The sequence below is a fragment of the Paramisgurnus dabryanus genome, chromosome 1 (assembly GCF_030506205.2).
Source record: "Paramisgurnus dabryanus chromosome 1, PD_genome_1.1, whole genome shotgun sequence".
Taxonomy (NCBI): Eukaryota; Metazoa; Chordata; class Actinopteri; order Cypriniformes; family Cobitidae; genus Paramisgurnus; species Paramisgurnus dabryanus.
Genome location: NC_133337.1, coordinates 65,665,257 through 65,681,835, shown reverse-complemented (window position 1 = coordinate 65,681,835; position 16,579 = coordinate 65,665,257). Strand labels below are relative to the sequence as shown.

The following is a 16,579-nucleotide window of genomic DNA, read 5'->3' as shown; positions in this document are numbered from 1 at the left end:
ATGGCCACAAACAATAAATGAGGGAGAAAAAAATTTAATCTGATGCTGCACAAAAACTAAAAATGCATTAAAGCCAATGTTTTTACCAATTTTTGGCATGCCCAAGACTGTGAAAAGGGTGAAAAAAAATTCAGTCCACAATCACTTTTTATATTGAAAATCAGTGATTTTGTGTTTTTTTTTTTCTCAAATCAGTGGCATCACTTATGAGCTTGGCAATTAAAGAGTTAAAATCATGAAATTTTTGGAAACATTTGGTAGTTTTGATCAGTTCTGAGGTTGATTAACAGATTTATGCAAAAAAATTTGAAAAAAATATTAATCTGATACATTTTTACAGCCGTTTAATTTAGTGGCCTTTTTTGGCCGCTAACAACACGAAAGGGTAGTGAATTGGAACAAGGCACAAGGGTTAAAGTTTTATGCAACCGGCCACAGGCCTATAGTTCATATATTATCATGTTTAAACGGCTCATTTTTGAGTGTGCAAAAAAAAATGTTTTCCCTCTTTAGATGCAAATAAGCTGGTGATTCCCTTCCTGCTTAATATTAATCTATACAGACAATCCCCTTCTTTCAGTTGTTCATAAAGAACATTTATGTAAAGAAGATTTAAAATAGAAATTATGACCTAATGTGGTCTTTCGAAAGTTGTGGGCGGGGCCTGCCCAAAGTGATGTCAGTTTGCTCAGATAACACCAATAGCTTGTCCTATGTTGAGCCTTTATAGGGATTTTAAAAAAGGAGGTGGCAGATTTTTAGAATTAAAGGGTGGTTGTGTACACACACAGATGACACACAATTGTGTTCAAAGTGAATTTCTCATATTAAGTGACCTTTATTATAACCCAAAAGTGAATACGCATTCCCACTGCTGCAGTGGTGGACCACAAAACATGTGGTTGTCCTGTGAGAAGCAGGCCAGTCTAATGGTTGGACGAATAGTAAACATTTGAAAGTGACCACCAGAAAGTAACTTTGCACCAAAGATTTGAGAATAGAGATCTGTTCTAAAACATCTTAAATAACAGGAAGTGGTTAATATAAAAAAGGTGACTCATATAGATAGGCACATCTTACCAGGGTTTCAGTGCCTCGTAACCAACGAAGTGCCACAGTATCCTCTATGCCAAGGTCAAAGGTTGAATCATTACCTAGATTCAAAACTGTAAGTCCTAAAACTACCCTATCGGGTCACAGAGAGTGCTATCCTCCAAGGCAAGGAAACACCCTGGACATGTAGCCAGTCCATTACAACTCCTCCATGTTAATCTGCCAGCTTTATTAAGGTTCATTTCCAGAGGCAGATTCATCAATACTAAAGTATAGTTCATTATTTGTATTAGTGTGGGTTTTCATATTATTACACATACAGTCAGCATGTAAAAAAAATTCTACTTGCCCTACAAATAACCAACCACTGCCAAGTTCCTGCCACATAAAAACTATATTATACTAAAGTATTGACTACAGTAAACTGCTGGAAATGTGACGCTTCTTACCATGTTTGGAATATTCACTCACAATGCAATGCTAACAGGAGTTTCCCATACCCATCCCATATTATATGGGCCCCTCCCAGAAACACCTGATTCCACTCATCAGTCTCCTTCCAGACTGATTAACATGTCACCCTAACAAGCTAATTGGTTAAATCAGGTGTGTAAAATAAAAAGACATCTAAACTTTCTGGGAAACACTGTTCTAACCGAACCCGTTCCCTCCAAAGACACAACTTCAAGATAAAATATGCCCAAAGATTGAGAGAAAGACAGTTTTTTCTTTAATTGGCTAAACAGAGGGCAGATCGCCCCACTGACTGTGCTGGTTTGCTTTACAAAGCCTAGTGTGTCACAGAGACCCGTTTTAGTGACATCTGTCAGGTACTTAAGAAAACTATTTTTTTTATTTATGTCATGTTTAAGTCCTTTTGGTAAGAAAGATTGTGCTGCTAAAACCCTAAATGTAAATATAATTTAATTCTTCCAATGTATAAACACATATGTGTAACACGTGACCATGTGGTTTCAGTGTCCCAAGTGACGGATAAAATAAAAACAGAGGAAATGTGTAATCAGAGGGGCCTCTGTGGAATCCATTGCACCCTGTAGCAGAGATAAAGCGCCTCTGGCCAAAAACTATGAGAGAATGCTTTCCATTCTGTTTAGACATATCATCTGTATCTTTTTATTCCCCCCATTCATGTGGCCTCTGAGAATAAAGCCCTTTTACAATGTAGAGTCAAGGCATTTTTCTAAATTTAAATCTTAAATATTGAAAACCTTCTGTATAAACAGATTTTAAGAGCACTTTTACCTGTAGGTAGGGAATTTTTGTGTTTTAATGGAGTTTTGGGGGTGCCAGGAACACTGGATGGCTTCTCCCAAGTTGTTTCTGAAAAAGAAAAGAGACACAAGAGCATTTATCGTTAATAACATCATCTGTCTTTTTGTAAAGCTCAATACATGTAAAGTAACATCGGTAATAACTTAATGCATATAAGATATGTACAGGTACAATCCGATCCTCTTTCCTTGTCCCAAAATAACACACACTTTCGGTAACAATCGATACAGATATTTAAAAAAACGTATAATTGAGTTAAGTTACAAATTGTTTTTGGGATGTTATTTTATTGTTTTGACTTTGAAGCTGTAATTTTGTTTACAGTAAATCAAATCATATATCTCTCTATCAAGCTATGTGTTTGTGTGTTGCTTTTGAGCCTGGTTATTGGCAACATGACCATAAAGGTCCAGTGCATGAAGAGTATAAATGGCGAGAATATAAAAAAAAAAACTAACTACTGTTGTATTTCAATGGTACTTTTATGTTCATTTAAAGTACATTCTAGCTTTATTGCAATGACATAAGATGCAAAATAGCCAGGTGGAATTTAAAAATGCATTGCAAACGCAAAATGCAGCAAAAAAGTCACAAATTGAATGTGTGCCTAAAGAGGCTGTAGATCAATAAATAGGTGAATAATACAAATGAATAACTACTGAACCAAATTACTATTGAACCAAAGCTCTTGCACAAAGCTTGGTTCTATTTTAAGGCCAAAATGAGTGCTAGATATCGGAGTATTACATGTTTATTGCTCTATATTGAATGAGGTATTACCCAAGACAGCAATTTAGCTCAAATGACAAGGATGGAGAAAAGATCTGTCAGTTTGTATTTGGCAGTCTGGCTGTTTGTTTGGACATGATGGAGAATGCAATCAGAGATTATAAAAATGCAATTGCAATTTCATCCATTAACCCAGATATTGTCTTTACTTAAACAATGAAGTAAACATCACTTAATATTTTGAGTTTGGGGCATAGTCAAAGAGATGGTAAAATGGTAAATGGACTGCATTTATATAGCGCTTTTAACTGACCTATGGCCATCCAAAGCGCTTTACAATTAGCCTCACATTCACCCATTCACTCACACATTCATACACCGACGGCGGTGTCAGCCATGCAAGGCGCCATCCAGCTCGTCGGGAGCAGCTGGGGTTAGGTGTCTTGCTCAAGGACACCTCGACACTTGGTCCGGTGGAGCCGGGGATTGAACCACCAACCTTCCGGTTTGCAGACAACCTACATGAACCACTAGGCCACTGCCGCCTAGCATCGTAGAAAATCGTAGTTCATTTAATTTTAGGTGTATAAAATTCATTAATCTAATATTTAAGTGAAATTAACTTAAAATGTGTTGTAAGGAATACCCACACTTTAAAAATGGCTTGTTTATTTTTGACACAAATTGGGTAAATATTGGGCAGAACACACCGCTAGGTTAAAACTTACCCAATGCTGGGTTGTTTTAACCCAAATGCTGGGTTATTAAAACTCATGGTTGCATAACACGATCCAACATTTGGTCATTTTTAAGACAGCATAGGGTCATTTTTAACCAAGCATGTGTTCTGTCCAGTATTTACCCATTATGGGTCCAAAATAACCCATCCATTTTTAGAGTGGATAGTCTTTGTGCCTGAATATTTTGATTATTTATGCTTTTGCACAGAATAAAAACTGATCAAAACATTAAGGGCTCTCTCTTACACCCGGCGCAATGCAGCGCAATGCGCGACGCAAGTGTCTTTCGCTAGTTTCCACCCTAATTTTCACGTTTAGCGCCGCGTTGTTTAAATAGCAAATGCATTTGCGCCCCCTTTTGCGCCCATGGGCGTTCTGGTCTGAAAACGAGGTGTGTTCAGGCGCATTGTTGGCGCGTTGCTATTTTGAGGCAACTAAAATAGACTACGCCATTGACCAACAAAAACCTGGTCTAAAGTCTAAAGTCAATGGCACAATGTGTTTTATGTTATTTAAAGAGCGCATTAGTAAAATGCGCCTATACACGGGAGGACAACGCGGGTTTGCTTATCACAAGGTACATGAATGCGCAGCAGCACAAAAATGCTTTTAAATATGAAAGATTAAAGGATTGAATGTAAAAGATTATTATTGAGTCTCTTGGACATAAATGAGGACTAATTATGAGACGTTAGAAGGCACAAAGAGCTGCTTCACCTGCAGCCTGGTAAGTAAATAAATGCTTTGCTTTGAACAAATGCGTCTGTTTTTAAATGGGTTTTTTTATGCTACCTCACGGATTTATTGTATATGATGACTCTGTACCTGTGGATATGGTGAGATGAGAAACATTTTTAAGTAATGCTTAAAAAAACTCTTTGCTAAAAAACCGCTGTCCAAAGTGCTGAAACGTGAGGAGAGCCGTTTGTAAATTCTTTATCTCCTGTTTGTTACAAATAAAGTATTTTTAGAGTACAAACCTTATCTTACATACCTGTAAATTATTTTTTAATGATATTGGATAGCCATACATTTAAAGCAATTAAAAGCCTGCTTTTTTACTTCCATGACTAAAAGAAAACTGGTTTTAAAGGTTTTAATAAAAAAATAACAATTTCAATACAAGTGGAAAAACAACATAATTATTTAACATTAATCTTAAACTGGGGATCTTCTTCCTCCGCTTAGTTTTTCAGTTTACAAAGTCTGTCATCTAAATAGGGATTAGACATAGCGCCAGAGCAACTGGCTTTTAAAGGGGATGAGAGCTTCTTTTAGAAATGTCAGTCAGAAAACGGCCCAATCTGAAAAACTGATGCTTATGACATCACAGGCATCTAACTGCTCCTCCACTTTAAAATAATTGGCTTCATTTTTTGAGTGGCAGCAAAGTCAGCCAATCAGTAATGAGATTGCAAGTAAAGCCAGTAGGGGGAGCCAAATAGGTGCAAAACCACTTGTTTAAAATCCCCCACCCTAATAGAGCTATTTGAGAGAGATTTTTAGGAAGCTTCTAAGGCATTACAGACCCAAACAAAACAATGTTTGTCTACATGTCACATCACAGAACAAGGATAAATACCCCGTTCAATCATTCTATGTCACCTTTACCTACTTAAATATTTGTTAACAAGAGGTCATAAAGGTTTAAGGTCTTATATTATTAATTTTTTTTTTGTAAATGATAACTTTGAAAGTCACAGTTCAGGTGATCAGTGTTTACTTACATGAACCCTGTTCAGCACATGTTATTGTAGTTCTCTCCGCACTACTGACAATGCATGTCAAAATGTCATGAGTGTTTTTTTTTAATGGAGAATGATTGGCACATGAATTTTGTGTTATAGTACCATTTATAACACTAAAAGTAATATAAATGAATAGAAAATAGAAAATATTTGAACTCCATTAACTAAGTGGAGATGTTGGATAGAGCTAATGTATTAATTTTTTAAATCAACGTAAAGTTACTTTAGTTCACATACTTAATTTTTTTAGGGCAACACCTTTTCTCCAATTTTTAAAGTAAATAACTTGTCCGGATATTATATTCCTAAGCAATGCCCAGAATATTGTGCTTCTCAAAACATCAATAAACAATATATTGAATACCTTTCAAATCTCTGATTAGATTTATTGTCTACAATGATGCATAACCATGTTTTCATCCTGATAATGCTTACATAATCAAAATGCATATTACATATTGATTTCACACAAGTACATTAAAAAACAGCTTGACAAACATCTAAGGTTATTTGACTAGGCTATAGGACTATGTTGAAGAAATGGTTACCAAGCAACAGTCATCTATAAACCTGATTAGTCTCATTATTTACTTATGAACTCAGTTCAGTGTGTGTATATGTAAAGAAACCAAGTTATCTCAGACCCCCCTAAAAGGACCCAAAAGCACCCTAAGTGGTTGGACAGACAGATTTGGGCATGACATCTATTGTTATACTTTCTGCTAACCAGCGACTGATCCTCTAGCCAAAATAGGACTATATAATGCTTTTCCAGTCTGTGTTAAACACTGTATTGTATTGTCTCAGTGTTAAAGCTACTGACTTCACAAGTCACGAGTTTTGAGTCAAACAATATTAATCATGTAATATCTAATCCAATCATAGTAGAATTTAACAATTTAAAATGTACATTTTCACGTTTTAAATTAGAAAAATAAAAAACATTTAATACTTTTTATGCACTTACATGTTATTGCTTGTAGGTTTAGATGTACGTTTAGTGTTGGGATGGGGTCAAGAGTTTAACTAAGTGCAGATAACTTAAAGGTGCATTGTAAAACTTTTAGATGGATCTCTTGACAGAGTTGCAATATACTATTCATAACTAAATTATCAGTGGTGGATATAGACTTACATAATAAACTGTATTGTTTTTATTGCCGTTGATATCTCCATACACCCAGAGTCCCCTTCCATAGAAGTCACAGCCATGTTTCTACAGGAGCCCTAAATGGACAAACTACTCTACAGAGCGCGTTTCGTCCCTACGTTGTCTTATGCTGCGTTTACACCAACCGCGGTAGAGGCGTGAAGCGCGAGTGATTTCAATGTTAAGTCACTGTGAAGACACGTTAACGAGCGTCAGGAGGTGCCGCAGCGCGGAAGAGGCGTTCGACGTGGCGCGGAAGACGCGTTTCCACCTCTTTTGCGCGTGAAGCTCGCGCGAATTGAGTGTTGTGTGCGGTACGCGCGAATGGTGCTTTTGTGCATTTTGCGGTTCACGCGAATTTGCGGCTGACGCCCGAGTTGAAAATGTGAACTTTGGAGGAATTTTGCGCCGCGTTAACCAATCAGGAGCCTGCTTTCTGCTGTGGTGGCAGCCCCGCACGGAGTCACTCATTCAACCAACGCTTGATATTGTCCATAAGCAGTCACCCGGAGCTATACGACAAAAGTTCTTATTTCTATATACGGTTTCAGCAGTAACAACATAAACAAGCGCCTGACGCGGTCCGCACGTAACTTCCGGTAAGCTCCGCTAAGAATAAATAACAACAAAGTTTTTTAAACGTAGTTTATTCATATAACAAGCAAAAAACAACACATAGATTACCTAGGAAACCAAAACATTTGTTATTTTCGACGAGGCATTTGTTCAAGAGATCAGTTTAGCAACTAGTCAGACCATTAAAAAACGAAACCGGAAGTAAAGTTCGGATCCAGACGTGTATCACGTGCTTCCGATGAAACCGTCTATAGAGACCGGAATAAAAAGGACCTCGCTTGGAAGAGTGTCAGTGAGGACAATGGGCAACCTGGTAATTGTAATACACACTTCACTTTTGAGTCAGGTGACGTTTATGGACCCGCGTCGTTTATTTTCCCCCTATAAGTAAGGTTACCAAATACAAACTGGTAACTCTCTCGATAAATGCACAATCAACATCAGTCATTTTGCAAACAGACAACCGCATAGCACTTGCCCCTCCCACAAGAAGCGGAGTTTGCCTCTGACGCGCGTCAAATGCTTGCTTTTTCCGCGCGTCTACAATGCTCTACACGCGCGAATACATCCAACTTGTTCAAGCGGCAAACCACGTGCGGTAGACACGATTTTGACGCCCGAAACGCGGTTGGTGTAAACTCAGCATTAGATGACAACATGTTTGTGCTGTGGCGGCTACTGTATGCGTTTTAAAATTGAGGGCTGAATTGTTGGTTGCAATTCGCAATCTCACCCCTAGATGACACTAAAATTTACACAACACCTAAAAACTGTAAAAAAAATTATTATTATTTAAAATTAGCAGATTCAGTTTTACAAACAGTCGGAGTTCTTTTTAACTTTTTATTTAGTCTCAGTGCTCAAAGTGAACTCCCAGCAAACACAGAAGGTTCCACTAATAATAACATTCTGGGAATGATGTTTTTAGGTTTTATTTTTGCAACCAAAAAATAGAATGTCGCAGGGTGGTTATTTTTAAATAAACTAAAAATAACCCATGCAGAATGATCCCTAATGGTCAATTTTCTTTAAACCACAAAATACTTTAGTGGTTTATGGTTTGGGGAACATTCCCCAAACACTGGGTTTAGGCTCCAAAATGCTCCATAAAGAAAACCTTCCAGGAGAACCCAAAACAAAGCTTAAAAAACCCTTTTGGAACCAAAAACAATATTCTGGGAACATTCCCTGGGCTATTTGATGTAATACTCTTATTTACATTGATCTGATTTACAGAAACTCCAAAAAACATCTAAAACAATTATTTTACATTTACACATTTGCCAGACGCTTTTATCCAAAGTGATTTGTAATGCATTACAAGGTACACATTTATTTATGAGCATGTGCGTTTCCTGGGTTCGAAAGCATGACTTTTTGTGTTGCTTATGCAATGCTACAGTATACAGGAGCACTACTCTGTTTCTGTCTGGTATCTTGATATGGACAGATCATACAGCAAAGCTTTATGAAAATTCGTTTCTTCAAAAATGAGTTCTTCAAAGTGATGTGTCATTTTCGGGGTGAGCTATCTTTCTTGTCAGACCAATGACACAGTGTTTCAGACACTCAAAATAAATAAAAGTTTTTGTAACTTCATCTGGTGACACTAGTGGCCAAGAAATTACATCTGTCCTTTATTTTGCACACCCTGTTCAAGGATTTCCTTAACATAACTGAGATTTTGACTAGTAGTTTATTTTTTCATCATGTGTAAGTCAAGCAGAACACACATCCACAAACATGACAACTGTGAAGAGGAAGGAAATCACGCAAGACACGGCAACCCAGTGACAGCGTTCCCCCACACACGCATTACCATGGTGATCACCCAACATAGCAACCGTCTGTTTAAATGGCATGAACTTCAACACAACACCTCCCCTGAAAACATGACAAACAACAAAAACGAGTACCTCTATAGATGTTTAACCCTCTTTATGTTTGTTTTGAGGTTTATTTGTAATTGAGTAAGACATGAAGGTAAGTAAGTAGATAAGTTAATAATGTCTCAATAATCATTAAACAGGCTTGAATGGATTTGGATGGCTAGACGAAACACCAGACATTCCGGTGAACGTTACTCATGGCCTTGTATGCTAACGTAATTCGTTGGCTGGAGGGTTGTTTTGTTTTCTTGCTTCACCAACTTTAACAACCAAACTAGGAAATGGCAAGCAAATATTGCATTCACTTCACAGTTTGAAGGGGGAGATGAAGGTTGGTTGTAAGATGCAGATGGAAACCATGGAAATGCTAGTAATGAAAACTATAAATCTTCTTAAAATAAAGGTGTTCATTAAAAGAACTAAATCTTCCAGTCTTAAAATTTTAATGGGGTGTAATTATTCAACCCGGTTTAGTAATGCGTTTTGAACGCGTTGCTGATATTGCTAATCAAATTGTGTCAATAGTATTGTTAGTTTCTGGAGAAAACATGAGTGCTGCTAGCTGTGCACAACTTGCCACCTTAAGGGGCTAATCACACCAAAAGTGTTTATGGCAGTTGTAGGCACCTTTTTTGAATGATATTCTATGGGCAGGGAACACTTGCGCGCTTCAGGACAGTCGGGGGTCATCCACACACCCAGTCGTAAAGGATTTGTCCATTTTCTTAAAAAAACCTCATAGAAAAGTGACATAGAAAGGTCTCGTGTACATAAATGAAACGTACATTTGCGGACCATTTTAAACAATTAACTGACACAAAGACATTAATTAGTATCATTCCACATACAACAACGTCGGAACGGTCCTCTTTCTCCACACTGGGACGTAGTTTTGCATTCGTCCCCTGTGACCTCTTGACGTGATGACGTATTGCGTGAGGTCACGCTGACGCTTTTCAGGACCGGAGATAGACGAGAAGTTGTGGTTTAAAAGTGCATATTTTTTATTTTTCTTGTCAAAAATGACAATTGTTTTGCTAGATAAGACCCTTATGCCTCGTTTGGGGTCGTTTAGAGTCCTTTGCAACTCCATTGAAAAAAACTGTTAAGTGTTGAGTTAAGTGTTAAGTTTTGGGGTTCTATGGGGACTTTAGTCCATTAAAATGAGAAAAATCCTGGAATGTTTTCCTCAAAAAGACATAATTTCTTCTCGACTGAACAAAGAAAGACATCAACATTTTGGATGACATGGTGGTGAGTAAATTATCTAGATTTTTTTTAATGTTCAGGTGGTTGCCAGGACCAGTGTTGCCAAGGCCATGGTTTCCCAAAGAACTGCGCTTTTAAACTGATTCCCTCAGGTGTCCATTCTTAGGCATGATGATTTCATTTTTAAAAACAGACTGTGTTTATGATTACTTATAAACATTGAATTTTAAAAAGAAATTGTGTCTAATGCACAACACTAACTAAAGTAATGATGCGTTAGGGTTAGGGTTAGGATTACCATCATTTATCAAAATATTTTCTTCATCATTTATCACAATACTTCCAAAATATTTTTACTATGGTTACTATGGAAGTCAATGGTCACTATCTACTGTGTGTTTTCCATCATTTCTCAAAATATCTTATTCAGAAAAAAGAAATTCATACAGGTTTAGAACAACATGAGGATGAGTAAATGATGAGAGAACTTTCATTTTAAAGTGAACTATCCCTTAAAGTCAATGCAAAGATGTGAATAGGCATCCTGCAGCGAGGTACTGTAAGTGCGAATGGCACGGATGGCGCGTTTCGTCCGAATTGAGCATTGCGGCGTGATCTGCGCGAGTGGAAAAATCTTAACTTTGGCAGATTTTCGCACCGCGTTAACCAATCAGGAGCTTGCTCTAGCAGGGACTTTATTACAGGAAGTGAGTGGAGGCAAAAAAACAACACAACAATGGAGGACAATGTATCTTCGTACAATCTTTGTACTTTTACAGGAATTAAAATGATCTTGTTTGGAAGAAAGTGAGTGAGGAGGTCCAACAATCAGGTAAGTTTACTTAATTTGAGCTATATATGCCCCTCCCATGATGCGAATTTACACATGAATGTCTCGAATGACTAGAATTTCACAAGCAAATGAAGCGAGTAAACTCAAAATGTTCAAGTGTCCAACTTTTGCCGCCTCTTCCGCATCTGGTGTGAACACACAGTAAGTACTTTAGTTATGAGAGTGGGATAATTTAAGTTTTGCAGTTTGTGCTGGGGTCATTGGGCTTGCGTTGGGCTAGGTTTGATAGACCATTTGGCTTGTTTTGTTACACAGAGCTGGCCACCCTGGCCATAGCATTGCTATACAGCTGAGTAATTTATGGCATATTGCTTTGATGTTGTAAGGATGTTGTCAGTCTCTCTGTTGTCATTATCAATGTTTGGCTCCAGTCCCTCCTTAAAGTCAATGGATTTTTTTCATAGTCTGTTTACTGTCAAAAAGCTGCTTGTTTTGTTAACATTTAGGGTTATAAACAAATAAGGGTGCTAATTTTGTATGTAGATACACTATGAATTGTTGACTTAGCAACTAAAACACATAACAGTTATGTTAGTCTTAGCATCATTTCAGTATGAAAAGTGTTATTTCTGCACACTGTAAGCAAGAAAACCTCAGAGACGTCACATCTAAAACGTGACAAAATCACCCAGAGACCTCAAGCAGTCAGCTAAGGAAGATGAAGGTGAGAGGAGCAGCTTTGCAAAGACTTTTTTTATCAGCCTTTTGTACATCAACAAATTGTACTAAATAGCACAAAACATTGTTCATTGGATTCACTGTAAAAAATCCTTGTTGCACTTACATTTTTAAGCTTAATCAACTTGGATTTACAACTTATGTAGAATCACCACATCTTATGCACCATTTGACTAAAGATAGGTGGTGTATATTCCATGTGGTTCCTCTAGGATTACAAACCAATTATCCACTTTTAGTGCTATTTAGCACAATTTTTTTATTTGTAGTCATTTAAATAATGCATAGTCAAAATTTTTTGAATGGGGTGAGAGCGCATGGCATTGTGGGATGACTGATATATCTTGATAGGTACAATACTGATTGTTTAGACTCAATGTAAAGAGAAGTGGGGATATCAGTACCAATCTTCTGATCCATTCAGCAGACGAGGCTGTACCAGGGCGACACACGGGAGCAGCCTAGCTCTAGTGTCAAGAGATGTTTAACTGAAGAAAACCTTTTGTTCACTATTACACTTAGACTGAGTTAGATGACATTAAGGAAAACATTGTCGTTGCACAATGGTTTTGTATGAATTCATGGTACTTTCTTAATAATTCCTGTTTTGAAATATTACACAATTCTATACAAATATTATGCAACATGATTTCATGGAAAGTCTTGTTATAGTCACAAAAATTTGTATTAATTTATTTGTGTCCATGGCACGAAATTCAGCTTTTTTCATGCCTTGAGCACAAATGTCTTTTTCGTGCCACTCGCACGAATTTATATAGTTTTTCGTGTTTGTGGTACGAATTTCTTTTTCGTGTTATTTTATGTATTGTTTCTAATTTTATTCCTATTTTTAAATCATTGTCGCTTAGGTTTGGGGTTAGATTGGGGGTTTGGGTTAGGATGTACTTTTATGTATTGGTTTCTACATGTTTTTCTTCAGCTTTTAAAACTATTCTCGTCTGAAGTTAGGGTTAGAGTTTGGGTTTGGGTTAGGATGTCTAAAAATGTAACAGAAAGTGATTCTAACCCCAACCCCAAGCGACAATGGTAAGAAAATAGGAAAAAAACAATATGACAAAAAAATACATAAAATGAAACAAATAAGAAAGTTGTGCCACGGACACGATAAACTATTTATAGAAATTAGTGCGAGTGACACGAAAAGACTTTCATGCTCAAGGCACAAAAAAGCTGCATTTCGTGCAATGTACACAAATAACTTAATGGGCCCTATCTTGCACCCAGCGCAATTGACTTTGTCAGTGACGCATGTATCATTCGTATTTTGCACCGGCGCACAGCGGGTTTTTCCCTCCACAGACGCACGTCGGCAAACTAGGGAATGAACTTGCGCTCCCTGGGCGGTTCAGCGCAAAAAAAGAGGCGTGTTCCGGCGCAAACCATCCCTGATGCTATTTTGCAGTTTCAACAAACAATTGCGCAACTGACCAAAAAAAACTAGTCTAAAGTCAGTGGCGCGTTGTTCATTATGCTATTTTAAGGGCGCATGCTTGACCATAATGTATAGCGTGCACAACGCGCATACACTTTGCATCTAATCTACACATATGCAACAGTTATTTTTACAAATCATAAATTGTTACAATAAAAAATATGAACACATGAGATAAGGGGAATCATAGTGGTGAGCATTGTGGTGATAGTTTTTATTTATTGTGTGGCTGCGTTAAAAAATTCTCATGCAAATAACGATTAAAAATATTTTCATACGTTTGTTGTGTGGCTGTATTACGTTTATTTTATGTAAATAATAATTAAAATGTTTTCATAAGAAACCTTAATGTATGTGAACTTGATATGTAAGTGTACTTTGGGGTTGGACCTTGCTTGCGTTTCTTGGGTCCGATTTCAAAGCCCCCAAACCCTTTCAGCGGTGAGAGTGGACGCAGCAATGTCCTCTGCTGGCGTCAGGTCCTGAGGCAGATCCACCTCCCGTTACACGGCGTGCCCGATTTATGCTTGCAAGCTTGGGATTCCCCCGTCTCCTGACATCATTGTAGCGCTTGGCGCAACGATGGGGATGCCAGCTGATGAGACAATTGTGGCTATTTCCTCTCACGCCTGTTTAACCTACGCTGATTTGGGCAGGTTTCTCCTATCCCCATACAAAACAACTTCTCTGTCTTTGACTGCTCTTACAAGAACGTCGGTCTCCTCGGCTGTGAACCGTTCCTGGTGTAATCCTGTTAAATCCGTCATAATAATAGCAACCCGCCATGGAACTTGCGCCCTTGCGTTTAAAGGGAATGTTGGATAGCTTTCTGATTGGTTTATTTGACGTTACGCCCAAACCACACCTATGAATAATGAACCTACTTCCGACCAACCCCTTATTGATTTGCGCCCGGCGCAAGAGTTGTTTCTCACGCCGGGAAAATAGCAACGGCGCCCAAGATCCGCCCACATACTCACTTGCGCGTTGCGTTTCGCACTTGCATTTCAGATCGTTAAAATAGGGCCCAATAACATTTTTCATGATTATAAAATGACTTTCCGTGAGATCAGTCTGATATTATGACAACAGTTAGAGTCCTTACCATTGCTGACGGTGTTGACGTAGTATCTCCGTCCCTGCGGAGACATGTAGCATTTCCAGTCTCTGGGCAGCGGCTCATCAAGAGGACACATTGAGCCTATTTTCTATGACATGATGAAAAAATTATAAAATTACAATCATTACAGATCTTTAAGATTATTTGCATTGTGGAAAAATACATTTCCTGCTAAAAAAAAAATACACAATCACTCCCTTTCCAATGGCCCATTCTGTCAAAACATTATTTTGAGACTTTCATAAATGCTTAGGTCAAAAACATCAAAACTAGATGCATCTTCAAACCAATAAATAATGTGTGAAAACTCACTTCAAATTTCTTAACCATGTTTGCAAATGCTTTCAACCAACAAGACCATTTTTTATGTATTGGGTTCATACAGGTCTCCTAGCGAAGGAAGTGAAGTTCATGACATCAAATATTGACATGTTCTTCTAATGTTGGACATCCAGTAAATATCATCTGTCTGCATTCTTTGTTATACTTAAGTTGTTGGCAACAATTCTCCAGTTTAGGTCATGGAGGTTTTCCCACACGCAATTTCAACCAGTTGAGAATGTTGAAAATGTGTGGGTAGGATACAATGCCAGAAGTCAATGTGGTCTCCCATTTAAGATGCTTGAATCAAATGTAGAAGTGCACTACTGCACTTTCTCAGCTACAATCTGAAGAGTTTGACTAAACAACTATTAAGATTATTACATAATAAGTTTTCCACAAGGGGAAATTTCAAAAGAGTTTTAAAAGATGTCAAATAAATCTTTGGTGTCCCCAGAGTACATATGTGAAGTTGTAGCTCAAAATATCCTACATTATTATAACATGTTAAAATTGCCACTTTGTAGGTGTGAGCAAAAATGTCCTGCTTTTAGGGGTGTCCTTTTAAATGCAAATGAGCTCATCTCTGCACTAAATGGAAGTGGCGTGGTTGAATAGTCCTGATTAAAGGGTGGTATTATCCCCTTATGACATCACAAGGGGATACCTATTTTTTTCACTTAAAAACTTCAGATGACGTTATTCTTTTCTCTCTTTCATTTCTACGGATAATGCCGATTCATTAATAAATGAATCATGACACAAAAATTATGATAGCCAATGTATTTTTCCATGAGTCAGCTATGTTAGCAATTATAATGTTTTATAAAAATAAAAGGTATCCCGCACACTATAAACTTGCAAAAGATGAAAATATTTATTGAAATGTTTCGATCACAAGATCTTCCTCATGCATACTTGTATATAATATTGCAATAAATATTTTCATATTTTGCAAGTTTATAGTTTATACCCTTAATTTTTATATATGGTTGGACTTCATTGTCTCTCTATCCTGCACCTATCCGGACTAACAGGTGTGCAACATTGTTCTTCTTAGCAATTATAAAGTTACTAAGCGAACAGTCATTACGTTTAACATGTATTATGGTGGCTTGATTGTCAACAACTTTTAATATTTTTTTTAGAAAGGAATATTTTGGTCAGTTGAGTCAGCTTTTCATTAAACCAGAGAGATACTTTGAAAGGAAGGATAATGGCACAGTCTTCATGCCACACTACCAAAAGTAGTAAGCCTTTCTTCTGTGTACTCATAAATGGTTCTTGAGAAATATGGTTTATTGCTCCCCCCCCCAACTGTTAGATTAAATTTATGGCCTTGCAGAACATCTTATTTAAGCAATGGCAATGAAAAACATACTGTACTGGGACTGTAAAATCTCACTTTCAGTAGTTGTTTCCTGGTGATAAAAAAGATATGTTGGTAAGACACAAACAAAACTTTATCACTGCAAGTGTACCAGAAAAAAAATCACACATGAGAAAACAACTTCACAAATAGTTTTCATTATCCACTTGGGATGGATAACCATTATCCGGTGGGGGGGGTTAAAAATGCTTTCAAGTGTAAACTGAGCAATATTGGTAGCACTGAATTAACCAAATTAGTGGCCAAACAGACAAATGTGAGGGGTGGATGGTTTATGGGATATGGATTAATGACATTATGTATTTGCTTTCTGTAAAAACAAAAGGGAAGAAGGAACTGCTTTTGCTGATCTGCCAATATGAAAATAAACTCTTCTT

The 16,579-nt window shown here is 37.4% G+C and overlaps 1 protein-coding gene across 1 annotated transcript in view; it reads right to left on the bottom strand.

The window, feature by feature from the left end:
* Window positions 1-16,579, bottom strand: part of LOC135734669 (growth arrest-specific protein 7-like) — a 61,829-nt gene that overhangs the window by 35,317 nt on the left and 9,933 nt on the right. Inside the window, exons 2-3 of the mRNA XM_065253550.2 lie at window positions 14,477-14,579; window positions 2,317-2,394 (exon numbers count right to left, since the gene is read on the bottom strand). Coding sequence (XP_065109622.1) covers window positions 2,317-2,394; window positions 14,477-14,579 — 181 coding nt within the window. The remainder of the gene's footprint in view (window positions 1-2,316; window positions 2,395-14,476; window positions 14,580-16,579) is intronic.